At 45.7% G+C, this 17248-nt stretch overlaps 2 protein-coding genes across 3 annotated transcripts; both read right to left on the reverse strand.

Annotated features, from left to right (window-relative positions):
• Positions 1–14: 14 nt before the first annotated feature.
• LOC310913405 (leukocyte elastase inhibitor-like) lies at positions 15–7068 on the reverse strand. Its single transcript, XM_083868798.1, has 8 exons — positions 6689–7068; positions 6269–6377; positions 5711–5888; positions 4534–4671; positions 3858–3975; positions 3474–3616; positions 1933–2100; positions 15–1261 (listed from the first exon to the last, which is right to left on the reverse strand). The coding sequence occupies exons 3-8, from the start codon at positions 5876–5878 to the stop codon at positions 854–856; spliced, it is 1143 nt and encodes a 380-aa protein (XP_083724924.1). The 5' UTR covers positions 5879–5888; positions 6269–6377; positions 6689–7068; the 3' UTR covers positions 15–853.
• Positions 7069–7453: 385 nt separating this feature from the next.
• LOC310913300 (serpin B6-like) lies at positions 7454–16849 on the reverse strand. Of its 2 annotated transcripts, none has more exons than XM_083868615.1 (8): positions 16765–16849; positions 14534–14643; positions 13972–14148; positions 12274–12411; positions 11544–11661; positions 11110–11252; positions 10030–10197; positions 7454–8664 (listed from the first exon to the last, which is right to left on the reverse strand). In XM_083868615.1, the coding sequence occupies exons 3-8, from the start codon at positions 14137–14139 to the stop codon at positions 8254–8256; spliced, it is 1146 nt and encodes a 381-aa protein (XP_083724741.1). In that variant the 5' UTR covers positions 14140–14148; positions 14534–14643; positions 16765–16849; the 3' UTR covers positions 7454–8253. The 2 variants fall into 2 exon arrangements, with proteins under 2 accessions (XP_083724741.1, XP_083724740.1); XM_083868614.1 differs by lacking the exon at positions 16765–16849 and adding an exon at positions 14936–15025 and having other exon boundaries at positions 14535–14643.
• Between the last annotated feature and the right edge of the window lie 399 nt (positions 16850–17248).

A 17248-nucleotide genomic window follows, 5' to 3' on the forward strand; every position in this document is an offset into this window, starting at 1 on the left:
TTGCACTTCTTTTATTACTCCGGGAACAGCACCCACGAAACACACCCCAGTGTAAGGAAACCTGTTGCAACTGTGTCTTTGGTGTCATACAGCTAAACTGTGGTGTCTAAGAAAATATTAATAGCATATACATATAACAGTAAAAAAAAAATAAAATCAAGGCTTTGTCATTGAAATATTGCATAGGCACCGTGTCCCGTTCTGTTGCATTCTTTGTTAAAGGACCAGAACCAGGTGACAGGGAATAAACCTCCTGTCCTGGGGTGATGAAACAAAGGGACTCGCCCCACAAACACCTCACTGGGACACCTCGTATAAAAGCAGACTTTCATTCCCATTCTTGACTAAGTGCTGGTCCAGTCGTTAGCCAAAAAAAACCCCACATCTATGCAGGATGCTCAGCAATACCTGGAACAGGCAGAGCCTCCTTTCAGCTCCAGGTAATGGATCAAGGCACTAAAGGGATGAGAGTGGAAGGTAAAACGGGACAGCAGCTACAAATGTGCTCCAGCCTTGTCACAAGCAAAAGTATCTTCTTCTCTCCCATGGGCTCTCACTGCCTCACTCTGCCTGCTGGACACCAAAAGGGAACTCAAGCACAGAACAAGCACTCTCAGAGCAAGTGGGATGGTTCTTGTGTCAGCAAGGACCTGGAGACCTCAGCAGACACAAGCAGGGGGGCTTGGACATGGCAGCTGCTGAGTTTGTTATTCCTGCCAAGCCTGAGATCAAGACTACAGGAGAGGGTTCAGACACAACTCAAAGAGATAATTAGTGCAAATGGAATCACCTTGTTCTAGGGAAATGTAAATTTATTGTGTGATGGCCCCTATGCTGCCAAGGCATCTCCTCCTTAGGGACTGCAAAATCTGCCACAGAACAAAATGCTGCCAGTTTTGTTGTGCCGGATGAAGAATAGGAAAGGATGATCAGCAGTGAATTCTGGAGTGGACATTATGCCAGAACACCCACACAGCATCATAGCTGTAGCAGCAGCTGCTTCAGTGCCTTCTTCATTGACTTCCACAAAGGATTTGTGGATCACTTCAGACACCACCAGCTCGTTGCTAGATGACATTCCTGAGAAGTCTGCCTTCCCCGAGTTAAATGCATCAGACATTCCCATGCTGATCAGAACAGGTTTCAGCTGGTAATCTTCTTCCAGTTTAAATCTGGGTAAATGCACCATCACCACTGTAGATCTCATCATTTCTGGACTGATCCAATCCATCAGCTTTTCATATGTAAGTTCTCTTTCCAGCTGAAGAAAAATTTGAAATTTAATTAATTACAATGAGAATTGAGTCAATATCACATATCCAAAGATGTGATTTCTGTGTGTTTCTTCACATAACATCCATCTTTTTTTCTCCCTGGGTCAAGCATAAAATCTCTACGAGTTTTCTCTTCCTTCCTAATAGGGGAGTAAGACTCAAGAAATCCTAGTAATAAACTCCTTGCCCAGAGTGCCAAAGAGACCAAATGTGTATCCTACCCTCACCACAAAAGAGATCCTGCCCTTCCCTGTGAGCCTCTTTCCAGGCAGTGAACCACACACCACCTGCCACCTGCTCAGCACAAGAAGATCTGGAGGACAAGCCACAGGACTTCCAAAGAGCCCACCCAAAATCCCCCTCTCCACATTCCAGCATCACCACACTGTGCCTTCAGCACCACCACAGCTGACCTCTGCTCCTCAGCATGGACAGCTCTTCTTCCAGAGCCTCTGCCTAAGGGAGCAGCACACAGCCTGAGCAGCAAGGACATTGCAGGGAAAGTCACTTTGGGGACAGGGAGCAGAGGGACATTTCTGCTGGCCTTGAGCACCAGTGACACAGTTGCTCTGGGACTGAAATTCAGGTCTCTCTGCAATACCAGACTTCCTTCCCTGGAAGAATTCAGGCAGTCTTTGCACTCAGCTCAACAACTTACTCTTTCCAAGCCTGTGGATCCATCCTGGATTGCATCAGGGAGCAGGATGATCATGCTCACTTCATTACCCACATAGGGGAGCTCAAGGATTTTGGTCTGCAATTCCCCAAGGTAGGCCATCTTAAATCCGTCCATCTTGAACATCATCTGCACAGGTCTGGTTTCGTTCTAGAAATCAAGAGATGCCAACAATTAGTGCTGAGCTTCTCTGCTGGTCTCACACTACAAAGCAGGCAGTGAGTTACTCAGGGACTTTTAGGGTTTGACCAAAGAGAACTGATCACACACAACAGAGTGCAGACCCACTGATGCCTTGAGAGACTACCTAGAACAGAGGCTACATAGAGTTAAAGGATAAAAGTAGGTGTTATTTATGGAAAGGCCTCCAAATGGTACACCTTGGGGAGTGCAGGAGTCTCACAGAGACTGCACCCAAGATGGGTGACTGTCTCAGGTTTTGCGAACAGATGTAAATTTGGTCGATTTGCATATCAGATGTTCATTGTCTAATCACAGCTTCAGGTAATGGAGTCCCATTTCCAGTTTGCACCCCCTTGTTCAGCATTGCTTACAGTTTTCGAGGCCTGAGAAAGTGAAGTGTCCTTGGGTTTCAAGCTTAGAGAGAAATTGTTTTGTTCGACTAAAACGGGAGAACAGAAGCTGATAGGCTATGGAGTTTATAGAGTTATACACTGAAGCAGTACTGATCTGAAATATATAAAATGTAAAACTTAAGGCATCCTCACTATTGCCTTTTGGAAAGGCCAAAGTAAAAATCTGGCCATGTGCAGCAGCAATGCACAATATTCCACCACAACTCAAAAGGAGATTATTCACCAGTCCTATAACCTGTGGTGTTGCATCTTCAAACCTCGTTCTAAGCTTACAAAGCTGAAGTGAATAGAAAATTGAACAGTGTCTCTGGATACGCCTGCCAGCTTTTTCAACATATTCACACAGGGAGAGAGCAACATGTCAGAAAAATTAATCAGTCCAGCAGTCTCTGAAGTCACTGTTGGAGGTAGTCTGGGGTAACCAGAAACATCCCATTATTTAAAAGTAATATTAGCACTTTCAAACATTCCTACATCTATTTCACCAATGGGAAAGGGACTGTTCTCAGAAAGGCATGAAGGCTTCAATTTTCCACAGTGGTCCCTTCAAGCAGTGGAGTTAAGAGTGCCACATTAGCAGTTCATGTTAATGATTCCTGGAGGCCAACCCAGAGCTGCAGGGGATCCTGAGGGGCAGCCATGGCCTGCCCATGCCACTGCCCAAGTCCTCCTCAAGAGCACTGATCTGCTTCTAAATTCACAGGATATCACACTTGTCTTTGTGCCACGTGAAAGGTCCTGGTAATTATGTGAAAGTTCAGAGAATCTCAGCAAAGAGGGTGTTCATATGAAAGGGAAGGGGCATAAGGAATCTCATACAGCCTACCCAAGGCAACCCTGCTTGAAAGATTTCATTTCTTCTTCAAGGTGCTCATTTCAGACAACATCCACCTAACAGTGTATTGTCAGCATTTTAGCACACCATACCTTATTGATATGGAATGCCCTTTCACTGGTACTCTGTTTCATGAATGGCTTTTCCCAGTTGCCTTGGAAATAGATGGCATTCACCAACACAAGTCTGGTCAGGGAATTGAGAATCCCCTCTGCCAACAGGTTCTGAATTTTACCTTAATGATACAAAGAAAAAACACACAATTTTTCATACCTTGACATGCATCTAATTATGATCCAAGATAGTATCTACTCTGCATTTAATACAAAATAGAGAAGAGAAAAGAATTATGGACCAGACACATCAATAGCTCTAAATTTCAGTTGTTTGAATTCCCAACCCTACATCCAGAAGTAGGTGTTTACCCAAACAATGGCTGCCATCAAACACAACTGGGCACTTGGCAAAGCACTCACCTTCAGTCCTTTCCTCTACCCAGCCATTGATTTGTTTCCTGCAATCCTCCCAAGCTTGCACAAAGTCCATCTGCTCCAGGCCAGCATGGTAGGATTTCTCACTGGACTCTAGGAAAGACTAACAGGGACATTCACAACACATTTTCACCAAGAGATTTACTCTCATTCAGACACAGATGATTCTGGCATTCTCCAAGGAAATCTGCCTGTTTTCCTTTTCCAGCCTCATACAGAGCCACTGTAGTTCTGGTTGACAAGTTCCTACTAGGATTGATACCACTTCACTGAAAATTATTGGAGGGGGGGGTGCTCTCTAATTATATTGTGCTTCAGGGACATGACATATGATTTTATAAGTTTCCATAAAAGAGTTTTGCTAAGAGACACATCAACCATTTGTACCACAGACAAATCTACAAATGCATGACAGAACCCTAGAGTGTAGAGACTGATGGATTTTACCTTGCTTGGCATCACTTGTCCACTCATAACACAAATTATTTCAAAGAGATTGTCCACCAAGTTCACATCATGTGCTCTGGCAGAATCTATTGCACTCCTGGCAATCAGCCCAGATTATTTGGGAGGCAAACCATAAAGCCTGTCCTGACCTTCAGAAGAATCAGGTAGCAAGTACATTATACTAAGAATCATAACAAATGTAATGGCTACTCACTGGAAGAAACTCCATGGTCTTCTCTCCATAGAGCCGGTTTGCAGTTCTCAGGATGTATTTGGTGTTTGGATCATTAATTTCACGGAGAAGGGATTGATACCCATTGTGAGCATCCTGGGCATTCTTCAGAGAAAGCACCTGCACAAAGACCAACATGCACAGCAGTGTCCATAACTTCTCTAAGTGTACTTGATCAGAATGATTGTTTTAATATTTAGATTATTTTTTAAATCGAGACTGTGAAGCAAAAAGACTTTTTCACTATACTTCCCATCGGAGCTTATCCTGCAAGGCATATCTGATGCACCCAGCAAGATGTTGCACAAGTCATAAATTAGGGAGCAGCAGCCCTGATTTTCCTTCCCTTAAGACAAGTGCTACAGGATCACAGAATGGCTCAGGTGGGAAGGGACCTGTGGAGACCATCTGCTACAAGCCCTGCCCAAGCAGGGACACCCAGAGCTGGTAGTCCACAACTGTGTCTAGATGGATTTTGAGTATCTCCAAGTATGGCAAAATGCAGATTTTTTCAGAAATTTTTATAAAGTACATGGAAACAAGATATGAGTCGATACTCCTCTCCCACTTTGCAAAGGAAGCAAACATCTAAACCAAAACAACTGGTTCTCCACTTCATATTCACGCTTCCTACATAAAGCACATGCCAAGAGACGTTTCCTACCTGAGCAAATTTTTAAAAAGGAGTAAATCAAGTTGCAGTTACCAGTCTAAAATGAGACAGTGGGATTTTTTAATTATTTCTTATGTGCCTGCCTTCATTTTCAGAGCAGGTATCATTTGATTTTAAGCCCAAGCAAAGAAGGAAAATACTGTATGTAGCCTCCAACTAAGCAACAAAAACACTCATGGTACCTCATAATTACATATTAAAGAAAATCGATCTCAAAAACCTCAAAAAAAAAAAAAAAAAAAAAAAAAATCCCACAAACTAAACCAGGAAACAATCTTCAGTTCAGAATGAAGGAATGTCCGCCCTTAAAAACAATGAAAATCGATTCTGTTTACACGCACAGACACCAAAGGAAGACCTCTGCTCTCTCAGAGCACAGGGACAATCACAGTTTAGCACAAGGGCATTTCACAGACTCTAAGACACATCACTTCCTCATATGATCACATCAAATGCCATCCAGTTTATTTACTTATCTAGACCTACCTTGCTTATTTGGGCTTCAGTGCTACCTCTTGAACCCAGCAGAACCATTGACAAAGCAGAAGAAATACTAAATGGTGAAAAGAACACATTCTGCCCACTGTTCTCCTCACACAGCTTTCTGAACAGGTCCACAGCAAAAGTGGTGTTTGCTGCACACAGGCTTTCCATGCTTCCCACCCTGGGACATAAAACACAAGGATGGATCAAATTTATTTCAATATAAAACACATATTTCTAACTTCTACACTTCCCAGGGTAAACTAGGCAGCAAAGGCTGGAAAATGAACAGCTCTCTGGAGACTGATTTGGTGCCACAAGCACCTGAGATCCCACACTACACATTTGAGGTATTTTACCCATTTAGAGACTGCTACTGGATTTCCATCCCATACCTACACAGTGTGACATCTTTTGAGGTCATCAGGCACAACAGCATTTTGTTCAGGACTTCCTATGAAAGAAGTCTCTCTTGACTTCACACAGAAAATAATTTGCCTTTTTAGGGCAACCACCAGAGCCAAAGTTAGACATCAGAGTGGCAGAATCACCAACTCTTACCTTCTCCAAGTCAACAGAGCTTCAGTGGGAGCTGCAGCTGCTTCTACGTGTGCACACTGGGTTTTAAACCTGCCAGCCAGGCTGGGAGAAGATGGCAGGAGGACTTTGCCTAAAAGCAGGAAAACCAGCAGGAATTTCATTGTCACGGCAACATTCTCTTATGAAAAAAAGCCAAAAAAACCAATCCCACAAACAAACAGAAATATAACCCCAACAACAAGTCTCCCCAAACAAACTAAAACCCCCAACCATACCAAGCACACATCAGTGACATTGTAACAGGGTATTTCTTCCCCACATTACTCATCCATCACATCATTGGCACTCCAAATTAATGGCATAATAATAATAATAATAATAACAACAACAACAACAACATTCCTTTACTTACAACTAGAAATTAGAAGGACTTGTGCTGACCTGGCTGCAGATTAAAGTACTTCAGACTCACAAACCCTGCACACCCCACACGTTTCACTCACACAGCAGCTTTCCCCACACTTCTTAAAGCAGAACTGTCAGATTTGCTGCTTCCTTTCAGTCACAAATACGGGGAGGAGTTTGTACCAGAATTTACGCATTTCCTGCACGGACCTCCAACAGAAATTCCAAATATCACTCTCAGCTCTCCCCGGCACACACACAATCGGCACGGAACCTTTAAAATGTTTCTCTACCGAGCTCAGTGCTAAAGAGAACACCAGCACCTCCCGAGCCAAGCCCGAAAGCAAAGCCCCAGAGCTCCCTTCCCTCTCCTCACACCAGCCATGCAAGCCTTGCACCCACAGCCCGGCACAGCCCGCACCCCGCGCTGCCCCACGGGCGCTGCCCGCACCGAGACACGAGCGACAACCTCCGCCTTTCTCCCCGACACCGCCCCGCTCCCGGAGGATGCCCCGCGGGCGGGGACAGGGCGGAGGCTGCCCCGCTCCCCTCCCGCCCCGCGCAGCCCCAGCGCAGCCCAGGCCGCTTGGCCGCGTCCCTGCCCGGCCGGCGACACCCGCGGCGACAGCGCCCGCCTGGCGCGGGGCAGCGACACCCGACTGCGCTCGGCCACGGCTCTGCTCCTCCTGCACTCACTCCACAATGCGCCTGCAACTGAGCGTTGAAAAAGGACAAAAACACCCATGCAGCGCTTGCACTTCTTTTATTACTCCGGGAACAGCACCCACAAAACACACCCCAGTGTAAGGAAACCTGTTGTAGCTGTGTTTTTGGTGTCATACAGCTAAACTGTGGTGTCTAAGAAAATATTAATAGCATATACACTTAACAGTAAAAAAAAATAAAATCAAGGCTTTGTCATTGAAATATTGCACAGGCACCGTGTCCCGTTCTGTTGCATTCTTTGTTAAAGGACCAGAACCAGGTGACAGGGAATAAACCTCCTGTCCTGGGGTGATGAAACAAAGGGACTCGCCCCACAAACACCTCACTGGGACACCTCGTATAAAAGCAGACTTTCATTCCCCTTCTTGACTAAGTGCTGGTCCAGTCGTTAGCCAAAAAAAACACATCTATGCAGGATGCTCAGCAATACCTGGAACAGGCAGAGCCTCCTTTCAGCTCCAGGCAATGGATCAAGGCACTAAAGGGATGAGAGTGGAAGGTAAAACGGGACAGCAGCTACAAATGTGCTCCAGCCTTGTCACAAGCAAAAGTAACTTCTTCTCTCCCATGGCCTCTCACTGCCTCACTCTGCCTGCTGGACACCAAAAGGGAACTCAAGCACAAAACAAGCACTCCCAGAGCGAGTGGGATGGTTCTTGTGTCAGCAAGAACCTGGAGACCTCAGCACACACAAGCAGGGGGGCTTGGACATGGCAGCTGCTGTGTTTGTTATTCCTGCCAAGCCTGAGATCAAGACTACAGGAGAGGGTTCTGGTACAGCTGAATGAGATAATTAGTGCAAATGGAGTCATTTTGTTCTAGGGAAATATAAGTTTATTGTGTGATGGCACCTATGCTGCCAAGACATCTCCTCCTTAGGGATTGCAAAATCTGCCACAGAACAAAATGCTGCCAGTTTTGTTGTGCCGGATGAAGAAGACGAAGGGATGATCAGCAGTGAATTCAAATACTGGAATGCTCATTGCACTGGTCAGTGCCATCACTACAGCTGTGGCAGCAGCTGCTTCAGTGCCTTCTTCATTGACTTCCACAAAGGATTTGTGGATCACTTCAGACACCACCAGCTCGTTGCTAGATGACATTCCTGAGAAGTCTGCCTTCCCCGAGTTAAACGCATCAGGCATTCCCATGCTGATCAGAACAGGTTTCAGTTTGTAATCTTCTTCCAGTTTAAATCTGGGTAAAGACACCCTCACCTTTGTAGACCTCATCATTTTAGGATTGAGCCAATCTATTAGTTTCTCATAAGTAAGTTCTCTTTCCAGCTGAAGAAAAATCACAAATTTACTTAATTACAATGAGGATTGAGTAAATAGGTTAAATAAATAAAAAAACTGAATGTTTGGCTACAGAGCCAAAATACTGAGGACTCAGTGCACAAAGCACATTACATGCATCTTTTTTTCACTCAGCATTTAGCATGAAGACTTGGGTTTTTTCTTTTCATTTTTAATATGGGGAAGAAAAGAAAAGAAAACCTTAGTAATAAACTCCCTGTTCACAGTGCCAAAGAGACCAAATGTGTATCCTACCCTCACCACAAAAGAGATCCTGCCCTTCCCTGTGAGCCTCTTTCCAGGCAGTGAACCACACACCACCTGCCACCTGCTCAGCACAAGAAGATCTGGAGGACAAGCCACAGGACTTCCAAAGAGCCCACCCAAAATCCCCCTCTCCACATTTCAGCATCACCACACTGTGCCTTCACCACCACCACAGCTGACCTCTGCTCCTCAGCACAGACAGCTCTTCTTCCAGAGCCTCAGCCTAAGGGAGCTGTAGTGATGTGGTTTTGGTTTTATCAGTTTTATGTATGTATTTGTTCCTTGTATTAAGTTCATATTTATAAGTTATAATGTTTTGCCCCATGCCACCCCTGTTCCACCCCCATTGGTTTCATCCCAACCCCAGTTATATGTCAGTCAGAAGTTATACAGCTCCTGGGTCTTGTCTGTCACTTTGGGGTCTCTCCCAAAAGTCTGGAGAGTTCCAGTGAGGACCCCAAGTGATTGGACAAGACTTCAGCTGTCTCTGCACCCAAGTTATTGATTTGTTACAATCTATGTCATTTATCCAGAGAGCCATACCCCCTTTATCCCTGATTTGTCCCCAGTTAAACCCATCCCCCCATCCCTGAGTTCTTCCCCCCAATAAAAGGTGTTGCCTTCGGGGGTTTCCCACCTTTTTTTCCCTCACTTCCCCCCCCCCCCCCCCCCGCTGTTTCTGCTGAGGGGTGTCTGCTGGGGCAGATACCCTGATGAATAAAGCCAGCAGTTAACCTAGAACAGCCTCCTCTTTTTTCCTGCTGTCGTTGCTTCAACTCCTTCAAGCAAGACAAGAACTCACAGGGGTTGGCGAGGTTCATCCTGCTACCGAGCCCTCCACTGTCAAGGTGTCAGGGCTGGCCGAGGCAGAGACAAGGCACCTCTACAGGGAGCAGCACACAGCCTGAGCAGCAAGGACATTGCAGGGAAAGTCACTTTGGGGACAGGGAGCAGAGGGACATTTCTGCTGGCCTTGAGCACCTCGCACACAATTGCTCTGGGACTGAACTGCAGATCTCTCTGCAATACCAGACTTCCTTCCCTCAAAGGATTCAGGCAGTCTTTGCACTCAGCTCAACAACTTACTCTTTCCAAGCCTGTGGATCCATCCTGGATTGCATCAGGGAGCAGGATGATCATGCTCACTTCATTACCCACATAGGGGAGCTCAAGGACTTTGGTCTGCAGGTCCCCAATGAAGGCCATCTTAAAATTTGCCTCCTTGAACATCATCTGCACAGGTGTGGTCTTGTTCTAGAAATCAAGAGATGCCAACAGTTAGTGCTGAGCTTCTCTGCTGGTCTCACACTACAAAGCAGGCAGTGAGTTACTCAAGGCCTTTTAGGATTTGACCAAAGAGAACTGATCACACACCAGAGAGTGCAGCCTTTTGGAAAGCACAAGGTAAAATCTGGCCATGTGTAGCAGCAATGCACAATATTCCACCACAACTCAAAAGATTATTCATCAGCCCTATATCCTGTTGGTGTTGCATCTTGATACTTGGTTCTAAGCTTACAAAGCTGAAGTGCATAGAAAATTGAACAGTGTCTCTGGATACTGCTTTCAATTTTTTTAACACATTCAAACAGGGAGAGAACAAGGTGTCAGGAAATGAGCAAGTCCAGCAGTCTCTGAAGTTCCTGTGGGAGGTCGTCTGGGGTGAACAGAAATATTCCTATATTGAAAAGTTATATCAGCACGTTCAAACATTCCTACATTTATTTCACCAATGGGAAAGGGACTGTTCCCAGGCAGGCATAAAAGCTTCAGTTTTCCACAATGCTTCCTTCAAGCAGGTGAGTTCAGAGAGGCATGTTACCAGTTCTTGTTAATGATTCCTGGAGGCCAACCCAGAGCTGCAGGGGATCCTGAGGGGCAGCCATGGCCTGCCCATGCCAGTGCCCAAGTCCTCCTCAAGAGCACTGATCTGCTTCTAAATTCACAGGATATCACACTTGTCTTTGTGCCACGTGAAAGGTCCTGGTAATTATGTGAAAGTTCAGAGAATCTCAGCAAAGAGGGTGTTCATAGGAAAGGGAAGGGGCATAAGGAATCTCATACAGCCCACCCAAGGCAACCCTGCTTGAAAGATTTCATTTCTTCTTCAAGGTGCTCATTTCAGACAACATCCACCTAACAGTTCAGCATTTTGGCACATCATACCTTATTGATATGGAATGCCCTTTCACTGGTACTCTCTTTGTTGAACTTCTCTTCCCAGTTGCCTTTGAAATAGATGGCATTCACCAACACAAGTCTGGTCAGGGAATTGAGAATCCCCTCTGCCAACAGGTTCTGAATTTTACCTTTATGATACAAAGAAAAAACACACAATTTTTCATAGCTTGACATGAATCAAATTATGATCCAAGATAGTATCTACCTGCATTTAAAACAGAGAAGAGGAAGAGAGGAGGAAGAGAGGAGGAAGAGAGGAGGAAGAGAGGAGGAAGAGAGGAGGAAGAGAATTATGGACCAGACACATCAATAGCTCTAAATTTCTGTTGTTTGTATTCACAACCCTACATCCAGAAGTTGGTATTTACCCAAATAATGGCTGCCATCAAACACAACTGGGCACTTGGCAAAGCACTCACCTTCAGTCCTTTCCTCTACCCAGCCATTGATTTGTTTCCTGCAATCCTCCCAAGCTTGCACAAAGTCCATCTGCTCCAGGCCAGCATGGTAGGATTTCTGACTCGACTCTAGGAAAGACTAACAGGGACATTCACAACACATTTTCACCAAGAGATTTTCTCTCATTCAGACACAGATGATCCTCACATTCTCCAAGGAAATCTGCCTGTTTTCCTTCTCCATCTTTATACAGAGCCACTGAGGTTCTGGCTCACAAGTTCCTACTAGGATTTATACCACTTCTTTGAACTAGAAGTCGATATTATTGTTATGGCTTATGCACTCTACTACAAACTTCTACACTTCATTGACAATGATGTGGAGGGTTTTTTCTTGTTTCTATTTTATGCTTAAGGGACAGAACATGATTTTATGAGTTTCTGTAAAAGAGTTTTGCTACCGGATACATCTACCATTTGTCCCACAGCCAAATACGTGAATGGATGACAGAACCCTAGAGTGTAGGGGCTGATGGAATTTACCCTGCTTGTGCCCACTCAGAACACAAATTATTTAAAGGAGATTCACCAGCAAGTTCAGACATCCTGGGCTCGGGCAGAATCTAATGCACTCCTGGCAATCAGCCCAGATTATTTGGGAGGCAAACCATAAAGCCTGACCTGATCTTCAGAAGAAACAGGTAGCAAGTACATTATACTAAGAATCATAACAAATTTAATGACTACTTACTGGAAGAAACTTCATGGTCTTCTCTCCATAGAGCCGGTTTGCAGTTCTCAGGATGTATTTGGTGTTTGGATCATTAATTTCACTGAGAAGGGATTGATACCCATTGTGAGCATCCTGGGCATTCTTCAGAGAAAGCACCTGCACAAAGACCAACATCCACAGCAGTGTCCATAAACTCTCCAATGAGAAGACTTGTTCACTTGATCAGCATGAATGTTTTAAAATTTAAATTAAAATTACTTTTAAGTTAAATACCGTGACTTGAAGCCAAAAGATTTCTTCACCACACCTCCCGCCTAGAGCTTGTCCTGAAAGGTCTATCTGATGTAACCAGCAAGATCTTGAACAAGTCATAAATTAGGGAGCAGCAGAGTCATCAGCCCTGATTTTCCTTCCTGTTGCAATGTACCCACACCCATAGGTGTTCCCCTATTAGCAGAGGATTTGGGTTTCATTCATTGTTTCACTTATAAGGCAAAGAACCAGAAACTTCTCAGCATGATTCGCCCAGTTCCAACACAAAAGCACCTCTTGCATGGTTTGAGCTGTACCTCAAGAACTGTAGCTATTTCTATTGGGCATCATGCCAAAAATGCCACCTAGATGGTTACCTACATAAGGGAGAGCAATGGAGACTCTGGGTGCACTTTCAGGGTGCCTTAGCAGGTGTAGAGGACCTCCCTGCACTTTGAATAGCTTTTTTTCACTTTTGGTTTGGATAGTTTGTTATTTTCCCCTTTTAAAAGCAGAAAATTAAAACCTTTTGCTTTTCCAAACACCTCTGACCATGCCACCTTGCTATTTTTATAAGCCATGTTCTGAAGCTGTGGGCAGCCCTCAGGAGCTGAAGCACCTGTGAGGGGCTCAAACATCCTGGCCTCCTGTAGAACGCATCACCTGCCCTCAAGCCAAGGGCTACAGGATCACAGAGTGCCTCAGGTGGGAAGGGACCTGTGGAGACCATCTGCTACAAGCCCTGCCCAAGCAGGGACACCCAGAGCTGGTAGTCCACAACTGTGTCTAGATGGATTTGGAATATTTCCAATTATGGCAGCAATGTAGGTTTTCCAGAAATTTTTATAAAGTACATTGAAACAAAATAGGAGTTGATACTCCTCTCTCACTTTGCAAAGGAAGCAAACATCTGAACAAAAACAACTGATTCTGCACTTCATATTCCCACTTCCCACATAAAACAGATGCCAAGAGATATTTGCTACCTGAGCAAATTTCTAAAAGGTGCAAATCAAGGTACAGTTAGCAGTTTGAAATGCAGAAAGTGGGATTTTTAAAATATTTCTTATGTGCCTGCCTTCATTTTCAGAACAGGTATCGTATGATTTCAACCCAAAGCAAAGAAGGAAAAGAAAAGAACTTATGTAGCCTCCAACTGAGCAATAAAAACATTGCAGGTACCTCCCAATGACATATTAAATAAGATTGGTCTCAAATACCGCAAAAAGAAATTCCACAAACTAAATCCAGGAAACTCTTCAGTTCAGAATGAAGGAATTTCCCGCTTCAAAAACAATGAAAACTAATTCTCTTTACACACACACACCAGAGGAACACCTCTGCTCTCTCAGAGCACAGGGACAATCACAGTTTAGCACAAGGGCATTTCACAGACTCTAAGACACATCACTTCTTCATATGATCACATGAAATACCATCCATTTTATCTTTATCTAGACCTACCTGGCTTATTTGGGCTTCAGTGCTACCTCTTGAACCCAGCAGAACCATCGACAAAGCAGAAGAAATACTAAATGGTGAAAAGAACACATTCTGCTCACTGTTCTCCTCACACAGCTTTCTGAACAGGTCCACAGCAAAAGTGGTGTTTGCTGCACACAGGCTTTCCATATTTCCCACCTTGGGACATAAAACACACAACAAGAATGGATCAAATTTATTTCAATATAAAACAGTCGTTTCTCCCTTTTAGCCTTTCCAGTGTAAACTAGGCAGCAAAGGCTGGAAAATGATCAGCTCACTGGAGACTGATTTGGTGCCACAAGCACCTGAGATCCCACACTACACATTTGAGGTATTTTACCCATTTAGAGACTGCTACTGGATTTCCATCCCATACCTACACAGTGTGACATCTTTTGAGGTCATCAGGCACAACAGCATTTTGTTCAGGACTTCCTAGGAAAGAAGTCTCTCTTGACTTCACACAGAAAATAATTTCCCTTTTTAGGGCAACCACCAGAGCCAAAGTCAGACATCAGAGTGGCAGAATCACCAACTCTTACCTTCTCCAAGTCAACAGAGCTTCAGTGGGAGCTGCAGCTGCTTCTACGTGTGCACACTGGGTTTTAAACCTGCCAGCCAGGCTGGGAGAAGATGGCAGGAGGACTTTGCCTAAAAGCAGGAAAACCAGCAGGAATTTCATTGTCACTGCAATATTCCCTTACGAAAAAAGCCAGAAAAACCATCCCACAAACAAACAGAAATATAACCCCAACAACAAGTCTCCCCAAACAAACTAAAACCCCCAACCATACCAAGCACACATCAGTGACATTGTAACAGGATATTTCTTCCCCACATTACTCATCTACCAAATCTGTGTCACTTCAAATTAACAGCATGATAATAATAATAAAAAAAATTCCTTTCCTTATAAGTGGAAATCAGAAAAACTTGTGCTGACCTGGCTGCAGATTAAAGTACTTCAGAGTCCCAGACCCTGCACACCCCACACGTTTCACTCACACAGCAGCTTTCCCCAAACTTCTTAAAGCAGAACTGTCAGATTTGCTGCTTCATTTCAGTCACAAATACGGGGAGGAGTTTGTATCAGAATTCGGGGATTTTCTGCACGGACCTCCCACAGGAATTCCAAATATCACTGTCAGCACTTCTCCTAACACTGACTCAACAATACGCCTGGAATTTTACTGCTCTCTCACAGACTGCTCATCGTCGATGTTGAAAGTCCCAAATAAAAAAATCAAACTCTTTTAGAGGAAAAGAGCCGCTCCCTCTCACCGTAGACTTTGAACAGAGTAAAGTGAAAACAAGGGACACTTTTAGAGTCACTTGTCCACCGAAGAATGAGATGGTTTTAACCAGCTTGAGACTCTTTAAAAAGATAACTCTCATACTGATACCCAGAAAAATGAACTGAAATGCTGTGCTGACTTGGGTGAACACGAACTTTCAGTCCACACACCCAAAATCTGCTTTGAGTTATAATTTCTGGGACCTACTGAACTAGGAAATGTATAATGCTATTTCTCTTAACAGAGATGAATCTGTTGCTAAGTTATCCCCTGTGTGCCGAGCATTGCTGGAAATTTTTAAACAGATGAAATCCGCACTTCTCCTCAGTTCAAGACAGAACAGGGGCCACTCCTGTTCTGTCCTCCAAATCAACCTGCGGCTGCCCCTGCCAGTCCCTCCCTGCGTCAGAACCACTTGGCGTCTCCTTTCGCACCTTGCAATAATTCTGTGATTTTTCCAGTATCCCAGAGTGGGTTTACAAATCTCCCCGCTTCCTCTCCTGCATCCGCAATCCCCCCGGTTTCCACAGCGTCTCTCCGACTTTTCCTGCTTCCAACTCTGCGCTCCCCGTGCCCGTATCAGCTCCTTCTGTTACTTCCAGCTCTCAAACCACCTGCGTCAGTCTCCGTCAGAATTTTCATTTTACTATCCCTGCAACCAGCCAGGCCAGCCCAACCTCTCCTCTGCCTCTGACAGCCTTTTCAAACCCTCTTGGTCCGATTTCTGCGCCCCCGCAGCCGCCCCCCAGTCTGTCTCCTCTCCGAGTTCACAGAGCCCCGCTCCGTTCGCTCAGCCCTCGCCCACCGTGTGTACTTAGTTCGCCCAGCCCCTCTCATCCCCCGCCCCTCCAGCCGGCACCGTGGCCGCCTCAGTTCCCTCCGTCCCTGGGCTCAGCCCTTCAGCCCCACTGACTCCTCCTCTGTTTTTCGGGTCCCGTCGCTTTCCGGAGCCCCTCCGCCAGCTTAGATCCTTCCCCGCAGCTGAGCGATCCCCACATGAGCTTTGCAGACCCAGCCAAACTTCGTCGCTGCCCCAGTACTGGGCTGGACCCCTCAAGCCCCCCCTAACAAAGGTTGTTCCCCTCGCAGCCTTCGGTCTTTTCCCCAAACCCTTCCGCAGTGTGCTCTGCCTTACCGAGCCTCTCAGTCTGCTCAGCCTACCCGCCGTGCAGTCAAATAACCCCCTGCCCAGGGAAAACCCCGACCCCGCACCCAATGCTTTTCCGTCTGCTGTATTTATCATCTCCGCCGCTGCTTCCTGCATGTAACCAGCCCTTCCAGCGGTCCCTGTGCCCGCAGCTTCCTACACACACCCCACCGCGGTTCCCTGCCCCAGCGCCGGGACCCTGCAGCCTTTTGCAGCCTTTTGCAGCCTTTTGCAGCCTTTTGCAGCCTTTTGCAGCCTTTTGCAGCCTTTTGCAGCCCAAGCACCTCGCCAGCCCCCTCCCGTTGCTGTGCTAAAGGCACAGCCTCCCACCGTTTCCTCTGGCACAGGAGCGGCTCAGCCCGTCCCAGCTCTCGGTCCTCCGCCCCCGGGCCGGGTCACAACGAACTGGCTCCCGCTCCCGGAGCGCTGGCTTTGCTAAACACTGCCCAAATAGAAATGCTTACGCTGCTGCGCCTCAAACAGAGACAGAAAGAGATTCCACTGGAAATAAAATGAGGAGTTTTCAAACTTTTTCTAATCCTCAGTTTAGTCAAACAGCCCAAGTACTTCAGCCTGAAGCCGCACCCCGAGTGCCTCGGGCTGTAGTCACAGCACAGCCACAGCCAATGCTCACAGCACAGATGCTGCCACTGCTCCTGGCTTAGGAGAAGCCAACACACTGCATGCATTTTCTGCACAAATACCAGACACTGCAAATAGCTCGAACAGAAGGCCTGCCTGACCTGATTCTGGTCTCACAAATTTAACACAGACTTCTGATTTCTTCTGGTCCAAACCAGAGGCTTCCTCAGTT

This window comes from Zosterops lateralis, assembly GCF_965231275.1.
Source record: "Zosterops lateralis genome assembly, chromosome: 1".
Taxonomy (NCBI): Eukaryota; Metazoa; Chordata; class Aves; order Passeriformes; family Zosteropidae; genus Zosterops; species Zosterops lateralis.